Raw genomic sequence first — 13,511 nt, forward strand, 5'->3', positions numbered from 1 at the left:
TTACTGACCAGGTTCGGAGACCCTCTTCCCTGCTCACTCCCCATCCTTACAGGCCCAGCTGTGGTGCCCCCTAAGTCCTGAGAAATATATTTTAAAGTCTTTTCTCCCCTGCTCCCGTTTTTCCCTCTCCAGTTAGATATTCCTTTCCCTGAGCTCACTCTCAGAGCTGAGAGTCTCTCCTTCGCGCTCCAGGCTTTGCTGTGCCTCGGAATTGGGAGGAGGTGGGGGGTCTCCTGGCCACAGTCAAAACTCTCGTGCCCAGCTGAGGTCTCTAATTAGGCACCGCGTGGTGGCGACGGTCAGCCCAGCCTTTTCATCGTGGGCGTCAGGACCTCACACCCCGACCCCTGCCCCTTTACGCACATCCCTGATACTTCCTGTCCCTCCCTCCCCCTGGGAGGAACCGGGAACATGTTATAGGGAATGAATGAATGAACTAACAAGTCACCTCGGCACCCCCACCTCCGGGCCTAGCAGCCTAGCCAGTCTTTCGGTTCTCCAGCTGAAGCGAAGGCAAGGAAATGGAGAGAGGGCAGTGTCTGAAGAATGCAAGAGGGGTGCCTAGAAGGAAGTCTCCCTGTGAAGTATGGGTGTCCTATTTGAACCCTTTGGGGATTCGAGGACAGGGCTCCACAGGGGCTGGGAAGGGGTGTGGCTAAGGGACTGGAATGAGAACTGAACCCTAGAAAGATTGGACATTTGGTGGCCAGTAGCGGGGCAGTGGGCAGGGCTATCCAGAGTGTGACTTAAAATGATCGGCAGGCCAGGCTTCACAGAGGATGCAGCTTGGCAAAACACTGTTGGAGGGTCTGAAAACTCTGGGGTGACTGAGCAGTGCCCAGCAGGTTGGAGGCAGAGCTTCCTCTAGCCTCCTCTTCCCCATCTTTCCCTTCATCCATCCGCCCCCACCCCCCAAAAAAAGACACATCGAGAAGTCAGAGCCCTGTGGACTAGGTGGTTGAGTTTATTTAGGGGAGGAGAATTAATCATATTTGTTCTTCCTTGGGGAGGGAGTCTTCAAACAATACCGAAGGGCACGGGAAAGGGTGGGGGTCTGGAGGGGAGAGGGGAGGGGCCACAGCCAGACAAAATGGCAACACACGATCACAGGCACTACCGACGTCACAGACACAGCAGAGGGTGCAGGATAGGGGCTCCAGACCGGGCCTCCAACCACCCCGGGATGGATGGGCGTGCGGAGGGAGGGAAGAGGCAAGGGAAGGCGGGGAGAGGGGTGGGTCGGCCCCACAGACCCTTTGGCTCTGTCCTCTGATTGCCTAGCTGTCCCATCGGGGGATGAGCAAGGGATTCAGCAAATCCCATTTACTGGGTGCTTCTTTCTGGATCCCATCCCTTACCCTTCAAGCCTTACCTCTTAGTTCTTCCCAGGCCACCTCAGTCCCCAGCCTTGTCCAGGGATATTCCCCCCTACCCCTAACAAAACCCTTCCCCAGGCTTCTCACCCCGCCCTCCCCACTGCCAAACCTGCCTACTCTAAAACATACTTTCTTCACTGCTCCACTGCGGGGGCGGGGCTGCCCCTTTTGAAAACACCATGCACGCCCCACTCTAAGCCCTGAACCCTCTAGAACACAGACCACGACCTCACCTCAAGTTTGATCCATTCCTGAATCCCACTTCTTGCCTTGCCCAAGATCTGCCCCCTGTAGAATCAAAGTCAGCCTCCTGAATGTTCCAAGCCACACCCCTTTCATCGATTCTGGTCCCAATCCAAGACCTACCCACCCTGGAGCCTCACCTGCTGCCTGGTTCAAGCCCCACCCCACTCCTACAGCCAAGCCCTCAGCACTCTTCCAAACCCAGTTCCCAGGTCTCAAGTCACACCCCTTCCATAGAACCCTGTTCTACTCCAACCCCTGCCCACTCCTGGCCCACCTGCTGCCTCACTCAAAGCTCCACCCCTCCTAGAACCATACCCTCAGCCTCCTTCCAAGCCCCACTCCAGAATGCTCTAAGGCGACCCCTCTTCTTGAGACTCCAGACCCAGTATGTCTGGAATCCAACCTCCCTGCTTACTAGTCTCCTCTACTCCAGAGGCTCTCTCCAAGAACACCTTGGGTCCCAAGCTCCTCTGGTCTCTGCCTTTCTCCCCTGCTCAGGGTTGAATTTTTCCTAGTGGCCCCTGTTCAGGCATTGCTAGAGGAATTGAGGCCAGAGTTGGGATGGAGAGAGAGAGAGGGGAGAGAGTCTGAAGTCACACCCACCCTCCCCACACAGCCTTCTGTCTCCTCCCTGACCCCCTTTCAGAGTCCCCCAACCTCAGGGCACAGGGCCAGGGAACAGAGAGGTGCCAAGGGATGCAGGGGAAGGGGTAAGAGAGGGGTCCATTCAAGATTGGGCCCTAATGCATGAGGGGAGTAGAGTAGGGGCAGGGCTCAGACAGATAAATAGATATTTATATATAATATATATATATATATAAACAGCAAAGACAGTTAAGGGTCTCCTGGCTTGAGGGGTGGAGACCAGGGTGTAGGAGTGGGATGTTGGGGGGGCAGGCCTTCTCCTGAGCTCTTGCCTACCATGGGGTCCTCCCGGGCTGCACTGACCTGTGGAGACAAAACACACAGAAAGGAGAGGGGGTCCAGACACAGGTGATGCTCTTGTGGAAGGGCTGGGCTGCTGTGCCTCTGCCCTGGCTTTACCCTCTACCTGCCATGCCTTTTCTTCTCCCTTTCTTCCTTCACTTATAGTCTTGGAGTCAGCTTCATCCCAGCTGCCCCTACTGTGAAGATATACCTTGCTCCCACTAGGTTAGGTCCCAAAGAAAGGATGGTTTCCTCTCCCCCAGCCCAAAAAAGTCCGTTAACAGATGCTGGTCTCCTCACTGGTGATAAACTATGTTGAGCAAAGCAAAGATCCTTATCTTGCTGGAGCTTACATTGTAGCAGGGGAGACAGACTTCAAACAATGACCAAGATGTATAAGTGAGTTATCTAGTATGACATAAGGTGATAATAAGTGAAATGGAAAAACAAAAAGTAGACTGGGGTGAGGGGGATTAGGAATGCCAGGTGGGGAAGAAAGGTAACTGTGGTAAGTAGGTAGTCAGAGAAGACCTCATTGAAGAAGTGACATTGGAATAAAGACTTGAGGTGAGGGAATGAGCCATGCAGATAACTTGGGGGGGGGGGAGAATTCTAGGAAGGGCCTGTGCAAGGGCCCTGGGGTGGGACCATGTCTAGTGTGTTTGAGGAACAGCAAGGAGGTCAGTTGGGCTCCAGTGGAGTGAGCAAGGGAGAGTGGTAGGAGGTGAAATCGGGGAGGTAGGAAACGGGGTCATAGGATCTTGTGGAAAAGACTGTGAGGACTTCAGCTTTGACTCTCAGTGAGGTGTAAATCATGGGAAGATTTTAAGCAGAGAAGAGTAAAATGATAGTAAAATGTCTTATGCTATATAGTTTCTTTTATTTCCTCAACAAATGTTTCTTAACATTAGTAGTGCTCTAAGTGATGTGTGTATAGCATGAATAAGTTATGGTCACATCCCCTAGTCTAGTAGAAGAGAAAGTCAATAAACATATAAACTAATAATTACAGACTGTGATAAAGAAAAGCACAGCTCCCTGATAAGATAAGAAAGGGGACTTGTAAGGAGCTGGCCAGATAAGGTTATCAGTGTGTGTGGGTGTGAAACTCTAGGGGGAAAGCAAGTACCAAGACTGGATGGTGCCTGGCACATTGAGGTGGCCAGCGTGGCTGGAACAGAGTTGTGGGGGCAGTGGTTGGAGGTGAGGTATCAGAGAAGTGAGGGGTGGGGCTGGATTGTATAGGGCCTCATGGGCCATAGTGAAGGCTTTGACTTTTAATCTGAGTGAGATGGGAGGCCCAGCAGAGATCTGTGCCATGAACGCAGGAGGGTCGCGGAGTGATTTAGGATTTAACAGGATCCTTCCCCATGCTGGGAGTAGGATATAATGCGAATAGGGGTGGAAATCAGTGAAGACGTCCAGGGGGACAGTGAGAAGTGGAAAGATTATGGATATATTTTGAAGATAGAGCCAATAAGATTTTTTAATGAATTGGAGATGAGATGCCTAAGAAACTCTGTCCCCTTTCCATCCTGGCCAAGTGCCAGAAGCTACCTTTACCCACTTATTTCCACCTCCTTGCCTTTCCCTTCTCACGCCATTCCCTCAGATGCCTCTTTTCTCCATCTTCCCTCCTTATATGTGAGGGAAATTTCACTTCTTTTTGGAGGCCCAACAAGAAGGCTGGCAAGACTTTCCAATTCCCCCGCCCCGCCCCTTTGCCTCTTTGAAATTTCACACCACCTCCCTCACCTCCAGGGTTGCGGAGAGGTGGCGGATCTACCACCTTCTCCCGGATTGGCGAGCTTGTCTGACCTTCATGATCCAAGCCAGGTTACCCTAAGCATCTATTGGACTTATCTTAACATTTTGGCTAACCCCCACCCCCACCCCTGGTCGTCCCTTCTCAGCTCCTGAGCCCGGCTGATTCCCCACTACGCATGTCCTCCTGCTAGTTCCTCCTTTACTGGTTGCAACCCTCATTGGTTGCTCTGCCCACTTCTCTCGCCCCTCCCTTCCCTCAAAGAAACCTTTCTATCCCTCTCCCATTGGCTCTTCATTCTGCCCATTTTCAAGTTCCACTCTCCTGACTTCCATCATTGGCTAGTTTTTCGCCCTTAGTACATAGCTCCGCCTCCCTATTGACTCCTTCAGACTCCCATCCTCACTTGTCCGGCTAGCTTAGCTACGTACTATTTACTCCTGACTCTTACTGGTTCACTGACCCGCCCGTCTCCTTTCATGAACCCTTTCTGGCTGCACCGCCCGCCCGTCACTCACCAGGCTACATCTGATTGGAGAAGGAGGTGGGCGCACCCTGAGGGCCGTAGCCTTGCTGCCCATAGTCGCCCTGAGGCCCGTAGCCGCCGCCGCCACCGGCGGGCTGCCCGTAGTCTGGCTGATAGCCGCCCTGGGGCCCGTAGGAGTCCTGGGGCCCGTACCCGCCGGGGCCCTGCCCGTAGCCTGCCTCGCCGTAGGCGTCCCCGGGCGCCGGTTGCTTTTCAGGGGCGCCGGGAGGAGCTCGCAGGAATGGGGCGGCCCAGCCTGTCTCCTTGAACACGAACCACAGGTTGCCGACCCAGAGCACCAGGTTCAGGAAGCCAAACACCTGCGGGGAGACAAAGCTCGGCTGTCGTCCTGTGCCCATTGCCCTGGCGGCCCCGGGGAACATCGAGGCCGCTTGCGTCGGGCTTGGATCCGCGGGCTTCCGGTGGGTGGTGGTTTCTGAAACCTAGACCCTCTTAAGTCCCAGCGCATGAATGTCTATGTGCAGGAAAAATCACCTTGGCGGGGAGAGGGGCGCGGGGGGTGTTAGAACTCAGATTCCCGGAGATGTTGAGGTTTATCAGCATTACATATGTAAGTATTTATATATTTGCATATACACATGTTTATACATGTATGAAATATAGTAAACAAATCTGAATTTATAATGTGTAGTAAAATGTTATGCATGTTTATTGAACATGTAGATATACCACTAATGCCTATATACACATGTATATACAAGTAAATGTATAAATCACGTGTATAAAGTATGTACATATATACTTTTATATTAAAACAAATATATTGAATTTGTATAAATATATACAATGTAATTCAGTTTGGGGACAGGGAGTAATTTTCCCACTGTACAGTTGAGGAAACTGAGGCCCAGAGAGGCTAAGTTGCCCAAGGTCTCATAGCCAGCAATTGACAGAAAAGGAGAGTTGGAATCTTAGCATCTGTAACGTTTGTATACGAGTTACCATGTGCCAGGCCCTTTCCTAAGCACTTTGTATGTTATTAGTTCATTAAATACTCAACTTTGGAGCAGGACCTCTTGTTTTCAATTTATATGCTGAGGCCTGAGAGGCTGAGTAATTAGTTTCAGGTCCCAGAGCTTGTAATTGGCAGAGCTGGCATTTGAGCTCAGTCTGACTCTGGCCAGTAGGGGGCGTCCAAATGGGAACCATTTCAAGGTTGTTTTGTTTTGTTTTTTTCATTTTGCATGGAAGGAAACAGGTCCCAAGAAGGTACTGAGTTGCCAGAGATTCTACATGACTAGGCTGGGCCTGGGATCCAGGTCTCCCCAACCTAATTGGACAGAAGATATCACATTCTCCTCTTGGGGACAGTCTGTGGTGTCACAGTGGTTGCAATTGCTAGCTCATCCTTCAAGGCTCTGTTGTTGGCATGCCTCCTCCAGGAAGCCCACTTGGATTTCCTCTAAATTCTCCTCTCATTCTCTCTCTCCACCACTCTCTATGCCAGACTAAGTTTCCCAGCCACCTTTCCCACTGGCCCAGCCAAATTCCCAGGGCTTACCACTGAGGTGTTGAGGCCAGAGGTCACAGGGTCCCTCAGCTCCTTGCATGTATTCCCCGCCTGGTGGCAGACAGTCATCCCCTTGATAATGTTCTCTGGGTCAGTGGCCATCTTCACGTCTGACAGCCCCTTGGCCCAGGCCGATGAGCTAACCAGCCACATGAAGGCGAACACTGCTGTGGCCAGAAAGTCCTAGGGGAGAGGAGGACCACACTGTGAGTAGGCTGCTTCATGCCAGGTTGTAGGGCCACCTCAGATCACAGGCTTTCTTGGGAGTGGGGTTCCCCTAGAAGAGGCCTGTCTCTCCCCTGCGTTTCCAACTCTTGAAGCCCCCAACCCTCACTTGAAGGTGGCCCTCCTAGCTTGGGCGTGTGTGTGTGTGTGTGTGTGTGTCTGTGACACAGAGGATGTGGGAGTGTGATTGTGGTATGTGGTGTTGGTGTGTGGGGAGCATTCTGTGGGATGGTTGCCGAACCTGTGGAAAGTAGAGTGTCTTTCCACTTTAGTCTGAGTGTGGGAATTTGTGTCATTTTGTGTCTAGGATGAGGGTGTCTGAGTACAGCTGTGGAGGGATCTGTGTGTCTGTGGCGTGATGACAAGCATGACTGTCACAGTGAACCTCTGTGTGCTCTTTTCTTTCATCTAGACTGTGTGGTTTTGTGAGAGGTGGCAAGTTTCCGGGTGTCTGGGATGCTGTGTGGGCTATGAATGTGTCCCTGTCACTCTATGACCTGGTGTCTCTGATGCTCCCAGAAGCAGCAGCAGAAGCAGCAATAATGTGTGTGGCTGTTATCATGGCTGCTTGTATGCAGGTCTGTCTGGGATTTGGTGTGGCCCACGAACATGGCTGTGTCCCCGAGGCTCCGTGTCCCCTGGCCCCTGCATGCACGGGACTGGCTGTGGGGGCTCACCAGCATGGGCCCTTTGTTGTTCTCTCGGTACTTGTTTTGCAGGAAGATGTAGGTGGCCAGAGCCCCCATTGAGTAGAGGAAGGCAAACACGGCCACGGTGACAAAGAATTCAGCTGATGAGGAGTAGTCCCCCACCAAGAAGATTTTGTTAGGGTCCCCTTGGCAGGTGGGTGCATCAAAGTACACTTGGTGCAGCCTGCGGAGAGAGGTGGGCAGGTATGGCCCGGACCCTAAGAACTCCCTCCCCCTCCCCCCTGCCCAGTCATGGGTCCCCCGGATTCTGACAAGGTCCCGGGAAGAGGAGGAAATAACCATTCACGAGCACCTACTGTGTACCAGTCACATTTCATTGATTGCTGGTTAAATAGGTGTTATTCATCCCTCACTCCCACCTTGGCCTCTCGGTTATTCATAGAACATATCAGGCACCCTCCTACCCCAGGATCTTTGCACTGGAATGCTCTTCTAGATATCTTCATGTCCTACTCACTTCATCTCCTTCAAGCTTCACTCCACTTGTCACCTTCTCCATGAGGCCTTCCCTGATCTCACTATATAAAATTAAATCTAATTATTCCCTCCCAGCACACCTTTGCCCCCTTCTTTGCTCCACTTTTTGTCTGCAGCTGTGATATCCCATCGGACATACTGTGTATTTTAGTTTTCTCCTTGATTTTTGCCATAACTACAAGAGGGCAGGGCTTTTTCCTTTGCTTTGTTCACTGTTGTACCCCTAAGGCCTGGAATAGTGTGGCCACAAAGTCAGCGCTCAAAAAATGTTTATTATGTGAGGTATACAGAGGCAGAAACGGGGGCTCAGAGAAGTGCATTAACTTGCCTAAAGTCACACAGCTGCCAAAGGAATGACAGAGTTGGGATCTGAATCTTGTGTTTTCCCCCTACATCATGCTGACTCTTCTCTCTACCTCACTTCAGGTCCTGGAGAGAAAAACGAATGTATACATTGCCAAGGAGAGCTCAGAGACTACAAAATAAGTGGAGACCAACAGACAGGAGGGTAGAAGGGATCCTGGAACAGGATGCATGTATGTGAGATGTAGGGCAGGGGCAGATTGGGAAGGTGTCCGGGGCTAAGGCCTTTCCTGTTGTGTGATGGAAGATGGGTCCTAGGGAGAAAATGTGTTTGTGGAGAAGGGCTGGGGTGAGGTCCCAGAGCTCTGGCCTCAGGTTGGGGGGTGGGCAGAATCCTGAGACCAGCAAATGGTGCCAGTGCCCTAGTATAGCAAAGGTCCTGAGGGAAGGGCTTGCATTTATTGATCACCTCTAAGCATTTTCCAGAACTGCCTCATTTAATGATCTTCCCCCACAATTCTTTAAATCAGGCATTATTATACCTGTTTTACAGATGAACAAACAGAGGCTCAGCAAGGTTAAGTTACTTGCCCGGGGTTGTGTGGCTGCTAGATGATGGGGCCAGGAGTTGGATCTGGTTTGCATGTCTGGGTTTCTAGGGGGCTGGGTTACTAGAAGGGGTATCCAAGGGGGAGTGAGAGGGCCTTGGTGGGGTATTGGGGCAGCAGCAGGGTTGGTCAAAGCAAAATACAGGGCAAAGTATTTTTTTCCCTGGGAGACTTTTGGGTAAGAGGCAGACCCTCAGGACTCGAGGTCCTATGCATGGGAGAGTTGGGGGATCCCTGGATTTTTGTGGTCTTCTGGATTCCCAAAGGGCCTGTTCTCAGCAGTATCCCAGGCTGCAACTCTTTCTCCTTCCCCAGACTGTCTTTCTTGGCTTCTGTGAACTGCTGGATCCCCAGTTGCCATCCCACCCCCAGCCTCTCAGACCACGCCTCCCTGGTGCCCCCTTTTCTTTTGGTTATAGCTCAGGGCCTGTGCCAGGGTTTTCCTCTCTTCACTCTTCCGTCTCACCCCGGGTGACCTCCTGAGTGTATAGTTACACTCAGTGCTCAAAAATCCCCCATTTCCAACTCAATGCTGGGCCTCTTTCCTGAGTCCCTTAAACTTATTTCTTTTCCTTATTTTAACACTTATGGAGCGCTTATTGTGTGCCTGGCACCATGCTAAGCATTTTACAAGTATTAATTCATTTAATATTTAGCATAACCCTGCAAGGTGGTATTATTATCCTCTTTTACGGATGAGGAAATTGAGACCCAGAGCAGTTATGTGATTTGTCCTAGTAGTGGAGGAGCCTCAGGAGCATCTATTGAAATGGTGTCTCTGGGTCTCTGTCTCCCCAGTCCTAGGCATTAAGCATCTCCATGAGGGCAATGACCTTGCCTGCTAGTGCTGTCTCTCGTGTACCTAGCACTTGGCACACGGTATGGGTTCAATAACGATCAGACCTGTTTAATTGGGTTTAATCATTCCCTGTAGCTAAGCAGCACCCTCTCATTATTCTCTATCAAAACCCTGCATGAGAACCCCTTCCTTGGATTTCTCCCAATCTGCAATTATCCTCTTTATGAATTTATTTGTTATAATGTTGGCTCCATGAGGGGAGAGAGCTTGGTCTGTTTTGTTTACTGTTATGTCTCCAGCATTTTGAGCAGTACCTGACATACAGTAGGTTCTCAAAAAATGTGTATGGAATGAATGAATGGGAATTAAATAATAATACTGGGTAACATTAATTGAGCACCTACTGTGTTTAAGATATATTATATATATATATTCATACAAGGATATATATTTACTTTAAAATCCTATTTATTGCCAGTCTCCTACTCTTCCCCTTCACTGGACATAACCAGAGGGCAACAGCCTATGCCTGTCTTGGTCACCACGTGTCCTAGATGTCCAGAGCAGTGCCAGGCACAAAGTAGGTGCTCAGTGCATGCGCAGTGACTGAGTGGGTGTGGTCTCCTGAGGTGGGGGCTGAGCAGGAGCCACTGGGGAGGAAACATTGGTGGTCCCGCGGCCCCCTCTCCCTCCCCCCTCTCCTCCCCCTCCCTCCCAGGTCTGTCAGGATCCCACGGTGGGCTAGGGTAGGGGCACACCTGAAGGGGTACTCGAATTCGACCTCGATGTTGAGGTCACTCTTGCTCTTGTTGGCACAGTCCACACTCAGCTGGAGCTCCCCACTGTAACTGCCGCATGTGGCAAAGGCGAAGATGGCAAAGACCTTGGGCAGCAGGGATGGGGATGGCCATGATGAGCCTGTGTGCATGAGGGATGGGGGTGCCCTCCTCTGGATGGCTCGGGGCATAGGCAGCAGCAGATGGACTGGTCCCCACCCCCACCCCCTAATCAGGGCTCATCGGGCCCAAGGACAAGCTGATTAGAGGGGTGTGACTATCTCTTGCTGTCTTTCTCCCAGTGTCTCTCTTGGTCTCTATCTCTCAATAATGCTCTGATTTCCCCTTCTGTCTGTCTGTCTGTCTCTATCTCTGTATTCTGCCTCTCTGTATTCTGCCTGTCTCTGTTGTCCTGTGTCTCTATTTCTCTCGATATCTCTCTGTTTCTCTGTGTCTTTTTCTCAGATGTCTCTGTCTCTCTCTCTGCCGCTCTGGTATCTATTATGTCTCTTTCTGCCTCTTTTCTCTCTCTCTCTCTCTGTCTTTCTGTTTCTTGGTCTCTCTGTGCTGTCTCTGACTCGGTCTCTCTGTCCCCCTCCTGCCTCTCTTCCTCCATTTATAGGCTCTCTTTTTTTCTTTTTCTGGAAAGTCTCTTCTCTCTCTGTCTCTCTCTCTCCCCCACCCCATTTCTCTTCCTCTCTTCCTGTGCCTGTTTCTCTTTGCATCTCTGTTCTCTGTGCATCTTTCTCTGTTTCTCTTTTCTTTGTCTCGTTCTGTTTGCTACCCCCCCATCTTTGTATCTCTTTTTTCCTGGTATTTCCACCTCTATCTCATCATTCCCGATCTCTCATTCTCTCTTTCTCTTTCACTATCTCTGGATTTCTCTGGGTTTGCGTCTTTCCTGCAGCAACCAGCTCCAGGCTCCACCTCCCCTGCCCCTCTCTCACCTCAGGAGAGGAAGCAGGACGTCACAATCTTCCACTTCACCATGGGGGTACCCTTGGCCTTATGTGACGTCACATCATAGCCCATCCATTCTCTAGCCCAATCCCCCAGACTTCACCCTGGAGCCTGATTCGATTCCCCCATCCCCTCTGCCCCCTACCCACCCATCCATTCCTCCCTCCCACCTCTGCTCTTCTGGACCCCACTCCTTCTCTCTTGTTCCCTACAGCCCAGACCACACTCACCCATTGCAGCACCTTCACGAAGCCAAGGGGCTCCTTGACCACCCGGAACTGACCCCCAGCCACCAGCTGAGGAGAGAAGCAGTGGGGAGGGGTGGGGTTGTTGGGGATGGAGAGGGAGGTGAGGGGCAAGGCCACCAGGCAATGACCCCTAGGGATAAGGCATGTGACCTCGGGGAGGGAGTGATGTTTGGAGAGGGGGTGAAAAGGAGAAGGTGACACTTTGGGGAAGGTGTGAGCTCAGGGTCTCTGAGAAAACCCTAGCAGTTCAGGACTGGTGGGGAGGTGTGGGGAAATATAGGGAGATAAATGGCAGAGGGGGTCAGGGGTGAGGAAGATGGGGATGGAGTCACGATGAGTTAGGGAAGGGGAGAAAGTCTGAAACAATAAAAGTGAGTCGATGGCGAAGGGGATCTGGTGGAGAGAGTGGGGAAGGAGTTGGGGTTCACTAGGGTGGGGGAGGGGTTTGGGTGGTGAAGGTGAATCATATCAGGGAGGGAGTCTGGTAGGATAGGGTGGGGGAGGGGTCTGCATCGGTAAAGGTGAGTCAGATGATGGTGATGGGGTCTGAGGTGATGAGGATGGGGAGGGGTTAGTCCTGGTTAGAGATGGGTGAGGTTTGGAGGTGGTGAAGAAGAGTGCAATGGCAGAGAGGGTCTGGACTGATTAAGGTGGAGGAGGGCTGGGACATGGCTTCACTGGATACGTGCTGGGGGAAGGGAGACTAGGGGTTTGGGAGAGGCGAAACCAATCGTCCCCTTGGTCTGCTCTGGGAGAAGGGGTGGTCGTCCACCAGGGTACCGTCTCTATTTGGCAGGGGCAGGTGTCAGCCCTCCCCTCCACCCCCGCCCCCACGCCTTCTGTCGCTCTATTTCCCAGCTCATCCGCAGCACCCCCCATCTTCCTTCCTCTCTCCCTTCCCCTCCCTCCTTGCCTATACCCTAGCCCCAAGACCTCTCTTCCTCTCCGGTTGCCTGTAAGGAACCGGCTTCTGGCAGCCCCGCTGCTGCAGTAAGGACGGCCCTCGCTGCGGCAAAGGGCGCACTCCTTCTTTTCTCCACCTCCCCCTTCCTCCCCTCTCTTGCCGCAGACCCCAGCCCCAGCGCCAGGGGCCGGTAGTCCGCTGCTAGGATTCTGGCCACCACCTCTTACAGTCGGCGGATTCGCTGCGAACCGGGCGAGGATGCCGGGCAGCGGCGGGCTCTGTCCGCGGTGCTGGAACGCGTACCTGATTCACCACGTCCATGTCGGCCAGCAGCAGCATCAGCAATGCGGGGGGCGGCAGGCGCCTGCTAGCAAGGGCGGGCGCGGGGCGCGGCGGGGGTGGCGCGCGATCGTCGGAACAGCCCAGGAGGCTGCAGCTCCGCCCCTCGCGCCCCCACCTCGCTCGCCCCGCGCGCCTGCGCACAGCGGGCCGTGCCTAAATCTCCCCGGCCGCCATTCCAGCCCGTAGGCTGGATCCGTGAGAACGGCTCTAGGAAGATCGTTATCTCCGAAAATACAACTAGAGATCTGGGGAGAGGTGGACTGTTCGGTCCTACAGTATGAGTTTGCCAGGCCCTTTGCTGAATTTGTCGAATATGTTCATTTATTTATTCTTTAGAACAGCCCTATGTGGTAGGGACTCTTGGTCCCATTTTTACAGGTGAGGAAAATTAGTCCCGGGAGAGGTTAAGCGACTTGTACAAGGTCGCCCAGCTACTTATTGGCAGTGCCCAAAGTCCCTGCACTGTAAGCATAGTTCAGGGTCTTGAGGGTTTCTTCTCGTTTGCATTTTAAACACATTAAGAAAACCTCTCCTTCCCCCTCCAACCGTCTCCCTATTTCTCTCTTCCATAGTCTAAGTCTTTACTACTCCAACTCTACTCGTTACGTCTTGTTTATTCCCCAGTCCTCTCTTAATTGGACCATTCCTTCTTCATGCTACTAAAACTAGGCCTACCAAGGTAAATGGCAATTGCCATGTTGCAAAAATCCAATGGATAAATACAAGTTGGAATTTAAGATGCTTAACTTCATTCATACTAAAAGAAATGCCTATAAGAGCTACTAAGA

The 13,511-nt window shown here is 52.0% G+C and overlaps 1 protein-coding gene across 1 annotated transcript; it reads right to left on the reverse strand.

Annotated features, from left to right (window-relative positions):
• Nucleotides 1-938: 938 nt before the first annotated feature.
• SYP (synaptophysin) lies at nt 939-12,757 on the reverse strand. Its single transcript, XM_032474836.1, has 7 exons — nt 12,685-12,757; nt 11,460-11,525; nt 10,252-10,376; nt 7,274-7,469; nt 6,363-6,554; nt 4,833-5,160; nt 939-2,570 (listed from the first exon to the last, which is right to left on the reverse strand). Exons 1-6 carry the CDS (start codon nt 12,718-12,720, stop codon nt 4,837-4,839), a joined length of 939 nt encoding a protein of 312 aa, XP_032330727.1. The 5' UTR covers nt 12,721-12,757; the 3' UTR covers nt 939-2,570; nt 4,833-4,836.
• Nucleotides 12,758-13,511: the final 754 nt, after the last annotated feature.

Source organism: Camelus ferus, chromosome X (genome assembly GCF_009834535.1).
Source record: "Camelus ferus isolate YT-003-E chromosome X, BCGSAC_Cfer_1.0, whole genome shotgun sequence".
Lineage (NCBI taxonomy): Eukaryota > Metazoa > Chordata > Mammalia > Artiodactyla > Camelidae > Camelus > Camelus ferus.

Excerpts from the sequence above, each read along its gene's own strand:
- SYP (XM_032474836.1), bottom strand. The coding sequence starts at position 12,720 with ATGCTGCTGCTGGCCGACATGGACGTGGTGAATCAG. Across the intron at positions 11,526-12,684 it reads ACATGGACGTGGTGAATCAG|CTGGTGGCTGGGGGTCAGTT; the intron begins GTACGCGTTCCA and ends TTCTCTCCTCAG. Across the intron at positions 6,555-7,273 it reads ACAACAAAGGGCCCATGCTG|GACTTTCTGGCCACAGCAGT; the intron begins GTGAGCCCCCAC and ends CCTCTCCCCTAG.